The sequence below is a fragment of the Bactrocera oleae genome, chromosome 3, assembly GCF_042242935.1.
Source record: "Bactrocera oleae isolate idBacOlea1 chromosome 3, idBacOlea1, whole genome shotgun sequence".
NCBI lineage: Eukaryota > Metazoa > Arthropoda > Insecta > Diptera > Tephritidae > Bactrocera > Bactrocera oleae.
The window spans coordinates 12778078-12792412 of NC_091537.1; the positions used below are offsets into that span (position 1 = coordinate 12778078).

General features: G+C 34.0%; 1 protein-coding gene and 1 non-coding gene across 2 annotated transcripts in view; both read right to left on the reverse strand.

Annotated features, from left to right (window-relative positions):
* The window catches only part of LOC106619416 (uncharacterized), a 152743-nt gene that overhangs the window by 114694 nt on the left and 23714 nt on the right, over positions 1–14335 (reverse strand). Inside the window, exons 4-6 of the mRNA XM_036366519.2 lie at positions 4618–4814; positions 3245–3365; positions 2141–2278 (exon numbers count right to left, since the gene is read on the reverse strand). Of these exons, the coding sequence (XP_036222412.2) occupies positions 2141–2278; positions 3245–3365; positions 4618–4814 (456 nt within the window). The remainder of the gene's footprint in view (positions 1–2140; positions 2279–3244; positions 3366–4617; positions 4815–14335) is intronic.
* Positions 8586–8659, reverse strand: TRNAR-UCU (transfer RNA arginine (anticodon UCU)). The gene has a single exon. It is a non-coding gene; the product is annotated as a tRNA-Arg (tRNA).

The window sequence follows — 14335 nt, forward strand, 5'->3', positions numbered from 1 at the left end:
AAACCGATGACGATAAATCAATTCTTGAAGAGTTGGGTAGGCGAAATTGCTATGTAAAAAAGTTGGCACGAGTTTACAATCCAGCAATTTACTCTCTTTATCAGAAATCTATGAAAACGAGACAAAGTAGCATGTTCTAATCTAGCGACAGACTTCGAATGGCCATATCAGACCTTGCACTATATTTTTGTCAGGAAAAAGCTTTTCATATTAAAACCCTTTACATATACGAGTATACTATTTGAAAGTTGGTGCAAATAAATTTGAAACTATAATTATAATAACCCCTAAATATTGAATGATTTGCTTCACTATTTGTTAGTTATATGAATCAATTCTTCATTTTTGAAACTTCGCACAAGTTTTTTAGAGATGAACAATTTCTTTCTCAACATTCACTCACATTTTGTTTCAATTTAGAACGAACTCGAATTTATTTCAATAACAGCTTTTTGACCACCTCATTTGCACAACTTCCTTAACAATTCTCCTTCTTGCTTTTTATCTACAATACATATTCTGGCCTATGAGAAATTTCCGTAAGAAAATTCAATCAATGTATCAGGTGAAATTTGCATGAAGAATGTCGGTTTCGGCATAAATTGAAGCACTTTGATGGTTGAAATTGAAAAATTTATTGAATCCAGTTGCATGGCCCTTGAGCTTTTGGCAATTAAAGATATACCTCATACTTGTATAAGTATGTTATAGGAACTTTACAGATTTTTATTATTGTAAGCAGTGAAATCGGTTAGTTTTGAATTAGTTCGCAGCTAGTATTTAAAAGCCCCCAGTTATCTATTTTTTATGGAAAGTAAATTGTTTTCCAACTGCGTCGGTCAAGTACTCGATTCTATCTGCGAATGCGATTGATAAACTCGTCCAGCTGTTCAGACTACTCTTGAAAGCCCCTGTCCTCTGAAAACTCAGAATGGTAAACGGAAACCGGTTTGGTGGACAGCGAAGCTAACAGATATCCGATTTTCAAGCAGAAAATTCTTAAACAAAGTCTGTAGAAGTTGCTCTAGTGACGACTGGGCGCTGTATAAGGCAGGACTGGCAATATACATATATGTATGGTAGAGGGCGCTCGAAGAGGCAACCACTGCAACGTAGAAGCTAAAGATGTCTACGTTAAGATTAGCTTTAGGTTACCCGGCCACATAAGTGTCTTTCAGGCAGAAGTAGCAGCCACTTTAAGTACCTGCCACGATTCCGCTTGTTATCGTGAAGTTCTTACAGCACATTGTCCAATAGGCAAACTGTCAAAATGGTAAGGAAGAAGGTTAGGTGGAAACATGCAAGCACTTTATCCTCCATTATCCAGCTTTTGCAAGACTGAGGTTGAAACATCTCGGCAGTTATAAGTTTAGAGAAACAGGAAACATAGCCAAACGGAGTTTGCCATCTAAAAAATTTGTGTGTGCGCTTTGTCGATTTATGAGGGAATTTATGAATAAATTTGCAGGAGTTCTAGGTACTAGAAGGACCCGACTGTAAGTTGTATAAATGAGGTCTCTATTCAAATCAAACTTTTAATCTAACCTTATCTAAATGTTGTTTTCAAATTTTTTCTTAGATAAGCGTCTAGATATTCTACGAGTTCATCAATTGCCAGATTTTAATCAGTAATAAAACATTTTCGTGCTAGCTCAAAATAAATACCAAACTATTGTATCTGGTTAAAGAGCTTTCAGAGAAAATTTTATTTGGATGTTTTTTTTTACAATTTTATGTTTTTTCGAAAACATTTGATGCTTTTCTGGCTAGTCCGATTTTAGTCGAAAGTCCTAACTTGTTTCGATATTTTATTGCAGGGTATGTAGTCATTGCTTTTTTACATTTATATGTTTAACATAAATCATAATCAGTTCGAATAAAATACTGTATATCCAGGCAGCTAGAGTTGCTCAAGCGCGTTCAAAATATTTTGCAAATACACAAACAAATATAAATTCTGCAGCTATAGTATAGAAAAGTTACTGCATATAAAGGCATATGGTATTTTGTGAAACGTGTAAGGAAGGCATACTGCCTCGTCATGGTTGCTTGTATCAAATTTTCATAAACCACTTTTGTTGCTCTCAATACAAAGACTTGTAAATGCAAATAATAATAATTCATTGTTTTCATATTTCACCTGTTTGTCGAGCAGCACATTACTGCTGCATTGCAGAAACTCTTCGGGGCCAATTTGCTTTGCCAACTTTTTCTCCAGCCGACAGAGGATTTGTGCGTATTGTGAAGCGGTCGGGCAGTCTAATTTGTTGAGTTCAGGCTGGAATTAAATTTTATAAAATTGTGTGAGAACTTGTTTTGGTAAATACTAAAAATATTATTATAATTGGAGTTTTCATAGATTTTGAATTTCATTACAACAGAGTAATATGTAGCAATTAAGGGCATATCATTAGCAAGTTTATAGCTTAACATATTTACATTGTCTGTGGATTGCTTAATTGGCATGAAAACAGATTTGTTTGATACAATGTGGCTGAGAATTAACTTCGAAAATATATGTGTGTATGTATTACTATACATATGTATGTATGTTTACAGTTGTACAAAGACGCAATTCGTGCTAATCAGGTAGAGTTCCTTAATAATATGTCAAAACATGTTCAATTAGAATGCGAGATTATTTGTTCAGAGTAAATATAATGTAAAGAACCCTGTTGGAAAAATAAAACGAGTCACGAATATTTGTGAGGGAGAAAGTAAAACGAGGGCGCACTAAATACGCTTTGACACAGTTCTCTGATTATGAAATGCAAGCCAACTAATAATACATTTTTATTTTTATTTTAATCAATAAGAGTAACCGTGGCGGATCCACGGACAGGTGATAGATGTTTTGGGTGTAAAAACCGACTTCCAAAATCGGAGATTTTGATTCAAATTCATAAGTATTTAAGAAGTAACAATATGTTTGAAGGAAAAACTGAAATAAATTATGTATTCGCCACTGGTTAGCATGAAAGTTGGTTGCACTATTAAACTAAGGGTTAAGAATTTTAAATTTTTTACGTTTTTTGAGTGCCAGAGATATAAGCACGGTTTATGTAAGTTTAAAACATTTTCTTCCATAGCACTTAAGAGTTAAGGCCTTTAACACTTTTTTGTTTCACAAAAAGGTAGCACCAATGGTAAACCAAGTGTTAAATATATTAAGTATTCTTAGCCGTGGTTTTCGCATACAAAACGTCGATATATAATATGTATATGCAACAAATTTCTTACTTACCTTCTCAGTTGTACTTTGACAAGCGCGTAGATCTTCTTCATGTCTCTCCAAGTCAGTCAATTGTTTCAACAAGGCACTCAGTATTTCGGAAACTACACCTTCTAGATTTGTATTGGAACATCTGCAGAGCAAACAAATGCACATATATGTAAATTATATAACACCAATATATATATATATATTATATATGTATGTAATCTTGATTGTAAGTACAATTAGGAATATATAATAAGGTGAATCTACGAATTCACTGAGTTGGCAAAAGTCAAAGGGCAAATACTAGTATTAGAGACTAGTTATTAGAAAGGCTTAGACTCATAGGTGAATGGCAATGTCTTTGCGAAAGTAATAGAGGCAATCGTTCAGACGAAATCGTACAATTAATGTGCTTTTGCTTTAATGAGCGTGCTTTATATGAGAAGCAGTATTTTGTAAGTTGAGTTTGGTATAGACATTATTCGATATGTGAGATGTGAGCGTTTCTATTTAATTTCGGTTATAAAATATTATAGTTAATGATTTTTTAACAATTTTTTAACTTCAATATTAAATATTTGAAATATACAATTTTTTTTTTATTATCGAAAAAAAGTGTCAATCTGTTTGAAATAAAGTGAGTAGTTTCGCTCTTATTTTCAGTCATACGAAAATGAGTGAAGTAATATAAACAAGTTAACTTCGGTTGCACCGAAGCTATAATACGCTTCACAGATATAAAAGATTCCTTACAAGAACTTTGATCGGTCAATTTGTATGGCAGCTATACGCTATAGTGACTCGATCTAAACAATTTGTTCGGAGACTACACCGTTGCTTTGCACAACAATCCATGACAAATTTTATGAAGATATCTCGTCGAATGAAAAAGTTTTCCATACAAGCACTTTATTCTAAACGCTCAGTTTGTATGGATGGAATATGCTATAGTTGTCAGATATCGACCGTTACAACAAATGAGCCGGTTCTTGGTGAGAAACGAATGTGTGCAAAACGTCAGGTGGATATCTCAAAAACTGAGGGACTAGTTCGTGCATATACAGACGGACGCACCTGTTCAGGGTAAAAAGATACCCAAAACATCGTATGAGAATTAGCGATTTTGATAAGATTTATAAAAAATTAAAGAAATGTTTTGGAAGTTTTGTTAAAATTACATAACCAATAAAATTCGATTCTTCTCTCTCTATTTGTTTTAATGAGTAACTCAACCTTTGTTGGTGAAGCAATGCCAGTTACTTTGGTTACTAACCTCTTAATAAGCCAAAAAAAAAAAACACTCAACCAGTAATTAAAGTAAAAATCAATTGTGAGTAAATATATTCATGTACACTCATGTGCTAGCACAAGCAGTTTAAGTAATTTGTAGCACCTACCTGGCAACGATATGTTTAACATGGCCCATCATACGTTCGTCGCGATAATCGTAGGGAAACTTTTGCGTCCACTCGGCCAATAAAGCGACTAATGATTCTAACGACTCGCTATCAGGTACTGAGGATAATAATTTGCCAAGCAGCTCATGGGGTCGTAAAAATAAACGTGACGATAATAAAAATGAGAATATAAATTCCTGCAATCAGACAAAGCGGAGAGCAAAGAGACAGTTCAAATAGCGTTACTTATATAATGAAGTGAAATATAACAGCAATACTATATATATATGTGCATCTATGTGTGTGTGTGTGTGTGCTCATATTTATTTAGTTGTAATGAGATACAGTAATGGAAATATATGCGATACCAAGAGCGTTAGGTCATATTGGCAACACTTACATATTTGTGGCATAGAAGCACACAAGTTCATTTGTACTTATACTATATTATATATATTTATACTTATAACTACTATGCATTTGTACCTATATATATATATATATATATATACTTGTAAATATCTATTTGTGTGTAGACACGTGTTTGTTTGCAACTTATGCGGTCAGTTGTTAGCCGCCAGGCTCTGCAATTACAAGTGGCGTTGCTTAAATGGCTCAAAGCGTTAAATAGGCTTAATTTATTTGTTCCCTCCACACACACACACACAGGTCTACAACTGCACGGACGGCTCGCGCCATCTTGGCTTGTCCTCTGCGCTTGGCAGCAGACAGCCGCTCTCACTCTGTTGGCTACTCAACTCTTGGTTGTGTGCTTGTTAGGTTGGCAGTGTGAAGGCTAATCCTAGCGGATTTGTTTTGCAAGAATGAATTAATTATTTCAACACGCTTTGCGCCTAATGTTATGCTACGACATTTGTATGTGTGTAATTGTGTTAAGTGCTGGGTGCCAAGTATGCTTTTGGACTGAGCGCCAATTTTTATGCGCATTGTGGAACAGCTTCCCAATGATGTATAGAAGAAACTGGACTACTCACTACCAAGCATTTGGCAACAAACGAATATAAATTATAAATGAGTGGCAAAAATATTTAAAAATTTTAAAGTTTGAGGTAAATGGTAAAAATAAAGCTTTCGAAAGTGATTATCGGCATTTTTTGCTACCTACATATTTTTGGTGGCAAGAAAATAAAAAAAGGAAGGATGTTAACTTCGGTTGCACCAAAGCTACAATAGAGTATCCTTCACAGATGTATTTTTTATAGCATAAAGCGGGATAAAAAGACGTTTATATTGATTTTTATCGCTCAGTTTGTATGGCAGCTATATGCTATAGTGCTACGATCTAAACAATTTCTTCAGAAATTATAGCGTAGTTTTGGATAATAATCTATGTCAAATTTCTAGAATATATCTTGTGAAATAAAAAAGTTGTACAGATAAGGTTTAATTTTGACCAAGCAGTTTGTATGCCAGCTATATGCTATAGGGAGCTGATTTGAACAAATTCTTCGGAGATTGTACCGTTGCCCTAAATTATAATTTGTACCAAATTAGTTGAAGATAGCTCGTCAAATGAAAAAGTTTTCCATACGAGCATTTGCTTCCGATTGTTCAGTTTGTATGACAGCTATATGCTATAGTGGTCCGATATCAATCATACCAACAGCCAAATGAGCAGCTTCTTGGTGGGAAAATGACGTTTGCAAAATTTCAGATCGTTATCTCAAAAACTGTGGGACTGGGTATTACAAACTTCGTGGCAAACTTAATATACTCTGTGCAGTGTATAAAAACGTTATTCTCAGACAAGTCAAACAATTATTTTTGCTATAAGTAGTGTCTAAATTCCGATGCAGCATTCTAAAGACATTTAAACTTCAAGCACATTCAACACTTATAAGCGAAGTTTCTCAAAATTCTTCGCATATTTTTAATTACCCACATTTACAGTTATTTGCATGCTTTGGCAAACTTATTGGCCATTTCCCAACACTGCATTTGAATTATTCATGCGCTTCTAGTATTTGCAATGAATTACTAATTACACTTTGCAGCATCAGCAGACGAGCAAATGTCAAACGCGCGTTGTTGCTCGACTTGTTAGCGGTGAGTTATGTAATTCCAGATACATATACGAGTATAAGGCGCTGCAACGCCCACAACTAACACCAGCTAACTAGTATATAAGCAGCGACTACAAGCAAGAGCAACACAAAAAAAGAAGACACAAAAAGAAAAAAAGAATACACGATTATCATTAAGTTGAGGAAAAAACAGATTCTGCCTTTTTCTCACTCTTTTTACTTTCGTTTCGCACTATTCCACGCTATTTGCTTGTGTATATGTGTGTGCGTTTGTTTTTTTGCCGACCTCCTCTTGGCAATGCATATTGCGATAATTGCAATTTAAGGTTGGCAAGTTTCTTCAACTTCATTCATTCAGTCGGCAACATGGACAGCGCGCCAACAACAACAACTTGCCACACTTGCGGTTGTGCATTTGTAAATTTTGGCTCTGGTTAGCGTTTCAGTGTTTCGGTGTTTTTCTTATTGCCGCTCGTTTGTGTACGGCCATTTCTAATTAGCCAAATGGCAGAAGGCCGCTGAAGGCGTCAGCAATGTTTGTGGGAAATTAAATGCTGCTGATTTTTGTTGTTGTTGTTTTTTGAGTAACTGAAAAGCAACAAGATGAAAATGATGAAAATATTGTGAGGTTGCATTTTGTAGTTGATGGTATGATGTTTCCTTGCCGCTTTATCTCTCACTCACTTCGCTTCTTCCGCTCATCTCGTTTAGTACATGGCATGCTCGTTCTAAAAGTTATGTTATAACAATAACAATTCAACTTTTAATTAATCCAGTTTTTATGTATTCTTCCGATTCTTATGCGCTACTCGATGAGTTGTAGTCGTCTTCTCAGTTGTTTTGTTTTGCATCGCGTGGTTTTTTCTTTCTCTAAATATTACTCATAATGATTTTATAACAAATTGATATTTGATACGAATCAAGCGGTTTTGCTTTTAATTGGAGTTTTTATAAAATTTTTTTTTTTGTTTTTGGTTTATGAATTTTACTTCATTAACGATAGCAGGAGATAAGCGCTGGCCGCGAGTGAGCTTTCATCATGAAGAAAAAAAAAGCTTTACCACAAATATAACCTATATATAACTGTGATTTCGCATTATTTTCTAAAATATCTATCGACGTAATTTTGAGTTGATTTTCAGCGGTTTGTTAGAAGTTTTCTGTTGCTTGGATTATTATTTAAGGCAACGGAATCAAAAGCTTGTAGGGAAAAGTTTTTAAGTTGACATTCACAAAATTTCGCGGGATAAACAAAGCTATAATTTTAGAAAAAAATGGTTTAGATCGGACTACTATAGCATATAGATACCATAAAAACTGTACGATCAAACTCAAGTCCCTGTTTGGAAAGCTTTTTTATTTGTCAAGGTATCTTCACGAGATTTGCCACAGGTTATTATCTTTAGCAACGCTACAATCTCTCTCTCAATATTTTTCAAATCGAACCACTATAGCTTGAAGCTGCCATATCAACTGACCGTTTAAATCGAGCTTTTGTATGAAAACTTTTTTACCTCTGAAGTGTATAATAGCTTCAGCGCATCCGAAGTTAACGTTTTTTCGTATTTAAGTACCTTGTACGAACGGAGACCATCGAATCGGTCCAGTCGTACCTGCGTTATAATTGGTGTAACTAAGCCGACTTTGTTGTATATTTATAGATTTGTATATAAGTAGAGCTCGGTGGGTGCCATGAAGCTCAGCCGCGGAAATTTTTTTGAAATATTGCTTAAAGTTTTCGAATTGCTTTCGAGCGATAATGTGCTAACTCCAAATATTTTTCTATAAAAACCTCTCATTCTGTCCATGTTTAATAGTCTTTCGAAGAAAATTTTTAATTTTAAAATATATGTTTCGCGTGAAGTTTTTTTTATTTGTTATGTGATGTTTTCTTTTGAATTTTTTTTGAGATAATAAAAAACTTGAGCCCTTGCGGGGATCGAACCCGCGACCTTTGGATTAGAAGTCCAATGTGCTATCCACTGCACCAAAGGGCCGCTTAAATAAAACACTTGGCCATAAAAACACTAAGCTTGGCTTAAATAAACATTATTTACATTTTCGAAAAACTAATTTTAGTAAAATTTGTGAAAATGTAAACCCAAAAATTAAGTTGTCAGTCAATATTTGCCAACTCAAAATACATACTTTTTTATATGTATAGTATAGGGAGGCATATATTAACATACATACGAGTTACTGTTTGTATGTATGCTTCAATGTTATTATTATAATTATTATTATTACAGCTGTTTCGCGTTGTGAGTGTATGAGTTATGAAGCCTCCATTATTACATAGTAATTAAATATTTAATTGGCACTAATCAAACACTGTGACTCGGTTATATTGCGGTCAGTTGATTTATTTGTGACAGCTGTCACAATTATGACAATGTGTGTGTGTGTGTGTTTGTGTGACAATGAGCGATTATTGAGTACAAGTAACATTTGACAGTTTCTCCGAAAATGCTTCGAGCGTGCGTTTGTACTTTAAAATATATGTGCATACATGTGTACAAATATAATACAAATGTATGAGACAATTGGTTGCTTGATTTCAAACAATTACCTAAAAGGGTTTGATTACAAATTCATTGAAAATTTAATTTAATTTGTCTTTATGAACTGTGGCATGTAGATTTCAATATGAGCAAAGCAAGTGTTTGTTTTGCACACTTGTGTAAATATATATAAATTTTGATCCAAAGGCTTCAATCTGTAATCGGATAAAATTGGGAGCCCTCCTGAGCAAGCTTATCAGCTTTGCAGTTTCCGGCGATTCCACTGTGACCGGGCACCCATACAAAGCTATTGTGGAAGAAGCTTAAAGCTATTGCTATTGAGGTCATACATCTCTTGACTAGTTTTGAGTGCACAGTCAGCGAATTCAAAGCCAGTATAGCCGCTTGGCTATTGGCTTCATTCTCTGAAGGAAGCTGTACTTCCGTGCAGTACATCTACTGCTAACTTGAGGGCAGCCACCTTCGTTTAAAATATGCTACAGTGGTCTGGTAGTCTGAAACTAGAATTGATGTCGGGAGCTTTGATAGAAGACTACGCTACTCTACCTTTTAATATCGATTCAGCCGTTAAAAAGCACGCAAGCAGTGCACCTCTTCTCCAATTGCTTTGCCCTGCCCACAAATCTCTCGGAGGTGTTTGTGTCGCGAAGGAATCGCTGGGAGAAGATTTTGCGATGCAGTAAGGAATCAAATCGAAGCAGTGGAGAATATACCCAGCTTCCCTGAGTTTAATAGCAACCTTTGTCGCCAAGCACCTACCAGCAATGTCTACAGGTGCGACGTGTAGAATAGCATTGAGAGCCATTTTTGGTGTTGTCTTTAGTGCACCATAGATGACGATTAGGGCAGCACTTTGAACACGCTCTAGCTGCTTAACTAGTGGGACTTTTCCGAGTGCCCTCAAACAGACAACGATCTCCTAAAATATTATTGGCTTAACCGCAGTTTCATAAAGCCAGAACAGCACTTTTGTTGAGAGACCTAATCTGTTCCGAATTGCTCATCCACAATAGTGTAAGGCGACCGATGACATCCTTACTCACTTCGTAATATTTGGTTTCCATGAGAACAAGGACAAACATCAAGTAGTTCAACCTCTTCATCGGTTGAAGAATAGAGCCACCCAATATGTGGAGTGAAACATTAGAATTTTGTATCTCCTAGTAAATAAAATTAGCTCAGTATTATTTGGATTAAGGGCTAATTCATTTCTCTCTGCCCACTTGCTTACCGCATTTAGATGACCTTGGATTAGATCGTAAACGGTGTTTACGAATTTTTTGTAACCAAAATTTACCAAAAGAGCTATATTGTCTGCCTAGGCATCCACCGGCAGCCTCATTCCTCGAGTTTCTTCAACAGGTCGTTCACCACTAGCATTCAGAGCAAGGGGAAAAGGTCTTGTGATAAATAACATTACATTTTTATTGACACTGTGTTACGGTTTAATAAACTTTTCAATTGAATGAAGAATATTTATATAATAACCTCAATATTGTCAGAAATCAACACACATAGAAATATAAATATATGAGTATATATACAAGAAGAAAAAACCAGATAGGTTCCCTTAAATAACTGTGTTGATAAAAACTAAATAAATAGTGATCTTAATTAAGTAAATTAAATATTCATAACCATCAATAAATGCAAAATAGACTGATTGAAAATCATGTTTAGTACATACATACATTTGTATAAAAGCACATATCAGTTTCCATTAGACAAACAATTTCATTAATAAAATGACAGCAATTCAAAAAATGCTGATAACATCAATAAAAGCAACGAAAAAAGTTGAAATGTTGAAAAATTGCTATGAGCGCGCAGCAGCTCGCAGAATTTTTCAGAGGCTAATAGCTTGCAGCTAACCTTCAGCTATATACTTGTATAATCGGAATTTTTAATTATTTATGCAACCAATATTGCTTTGTATAATGTTTGAAAAACATTCTGCACTTTTTTAGTAACTTTAATTTGCATGCATTGGCAATAATCAGAAGTGTTTTTCGAATGCAATTGTGTGCACATGAATTGGCTTCGGATATGCCAGCAGTGTAGTTAGCATATATATTGCTGAATTTTAACCCTAACGTTGTTCAAAATTTCTTTTGCTACTATTTATACGTATTGCTGTTATCTTAGCTGAGTGACTTTTATGTAGGCAAATTTATATATTTTTCAAAAACCATACATTTTTTGAAAAATTGTGTTCTCATAACGTTACTAGGTAGCAGAAATATATTTTAAATATAATAATTTTTGAATATATTTTTTGATTTATTGGTATTTCTTAGTTCTGCTTTCATATACAAGTATCATCGAATACTTTCCAATAGTATTTTTATTTTTTCAATAGCAGGCAGGCTTTGTTCTAAATTGTGCTTAAGTTGAAATTCCGAGTCTATTTCGGTTTGATTTTTATTGATGGCTGGCAGCTCTGTTCCAAAATATACTTAACTTGAAGCAGCTTTCCTTCAGCAATATAATATGTAAGTAACAGCAATATTATATATTGAATATTTTTAAATATGTTTCTCAGTTCTGCTTTTATAAATAGGTGGCAATTTTGAATCAAAAATACTTTTATATAATCGTTTTTAGATGGCAGATGGCTCTATTTTCATATGTGCTTAAATTGCAATTCTGAGTATTTTTCGTAAGTTTTGCTTTTCTTTCGTAGCTGGCAACTCTATTACAAAATCTACTTAAATTGAAGTAACGAGTCTCTTTCGGAAAACTTTCTTAAAAGCTTATATTTTCCACATACTTTTTTTAATGTTTAACTCAATTTTATCTTTTTGGACACTTGTCTAATCTACTTTAAAATAGTGTGCAATACTCAAGTGGTTTTAAAACAAAACAAGGTTGCCAACTCTTTGAAAATTAGAAGTGAAACAATTAAAGCAGTTAGGCACAACTAGAAATTTTGGTTCTTTTTAAAAATTTTACAATTACAAAAATAATTATATAGCATTGCCAACTGTTTTATTAAAAAAATCATAAAAATAAAGTATTACCAAAATATTTTCGGTTCAATATAGATTTTATTTTTTTTTACGTGAAAATTAATGTTTTATTATCTTAAAGGCAACAGAGTGCATACGTAATTTCAGTTTATGTCGAAATTTACATTAAGTGGTAACTCTGTTCTCAAATGTGTTTTATTTTCGGTTTACTTAGACGTTTATTTTTTTAACAAGCATTCTATAAATTTTAACTAATGTTACTTTTTTGGATATGTGGTAACCCTGTTCCAAGTGATGCTTAAATGAACGTCTTGTGTCTGTTTCTTTTGTGGTTTTTAAACGCTTGCATTTCTAATTCGAATTTTATAACATTTGCGTAAGTTTTACTCTTCGATTGGTGGCAACTCTATTTTACAATTATTAAAAATATTGTGGAAAGAATTTCTTATACACTATTATTTTGAGCAAACAATTTTTAATATAATATTTTCATAACATTTTCAATGCTTTGGTGGTAACACTGTTCTCAATTATTCTTAAATTAACTTACCAAGAAATTTTAGAAAGTGTTTATTAAGGCCAAATATGAAACATGTGTTTTATAATATTTTATTATATCATAATATTTAAATACATTTTAATATTTTAATTTAATATAAGTTTACATCTATAAGTGGCAACTCCGTACTAAAATACGCCTACTTAAAAGCGACGAGTATTCATCGAAATATTTATTAACGCTTTTATTTTCAATAATTTGTTTATAACATTTATCTCAGTTTATGTCGGGTGGCAACTCTGCATTGAAATATTTAATAATTAAAGTTTCCTAGATTATTTCTAATGCCATTATTGCATTAGTTTTGCTTTGTTGTGCTGAGCAATGCTTTAAGTAAACTTCTATGTCAGCTTGCTCGGGCCACCGGGCTCACCCGAGGGTTAATCCAAACAAACTCTGCATGTTTATAAAAACTTGTTTTCGCTCGCCGTTTTTTGTGCGAAATATTAATAAAAGTGTTTCTGTTTTTGTTTTGTTGTTTTTTGCCCCCGCGCGCCATCACCGCAACCACTACATTCGATTGTTTGATTGCATGAATAAAGAATAAATGAATTGGAAAAAATCAATAGTCAAAGCGAGTAAAAACTGGTCGAGTGCACAGCGCGAATTCAGTGTTGAATTATCGATGCTGAGTGTTGCACAAACACCAGCACTCACACACAAAAAGGATGCGCGGCGCAAGTGTGCCGACTCTTCACCAGTTGCTGTTGCTATCAGCCGCATTCTTCTATGCTTCATGTGGCAACAACAATGCACTTATAAGCGCGTTTGCTGAAATGTGTGTGCGTGTGTGGCGTTGCTTTGTCAGCGCATTTATTGTGTGTGTTTGTATATTGATTGTAATGTTATTGGTTTTGGGTTTTGCTGGCAAAACATAGAAATGCAATTACATCCGCTTTTCATCGCGGCGAAGCGTTCTCACTTTACACGCTTGTTTGACGCGTTGCGGTCGGACATGCCCAGTTTGACAGACCAACAACAACAACATCCGCCCTACAGACAGTGTTAAAAGCGCGATTATTACATATGTGTGCGTATGTGTGTGTGCATATGTTAGTGTGTGTGATTTGTGATATATAAATTCCATTTAATTTCACTTTTTATCTCAACTCATTTGTATTTCATTGTTGCTTTATTAATATGTATCTCTTGTATAACGCATATTTGTTTTTATTTGTTTGCAATCTCAATTGCAGCACTCATACACTCACACTAATTAATTTTGTGTTGCGGTTGCAAGTGGCACAGTTTGTTATCTTTTCGTTAAAAATAAATAAAATAAAATTCATGGAAGTTAAAATATTACAAAGTATACTATACTGTCAACGATTTTGAGATGGAATTTTTTTATGTAAGGTGATAAAATCTGACAACTGCAACGAAAATGTGTGACAAACAAAATTCCGTCACGCTCGGAAAATGCAGAGCGCCACTTAAGTGTAAATCGATTGCAAATTTCTTTTTGCATTGTACGGTGCAATATTCGAGTAGGTGCAAAAAAACAAGGTTGCCACCTAGTTGAAAATTAAAAATAAAAATAGTGAAACAGTTAGGCACAACTAGACATTGTGGTTCTCTCACAAATATTTATATTTACAAATTAAATTATATGGGGTTGCCACC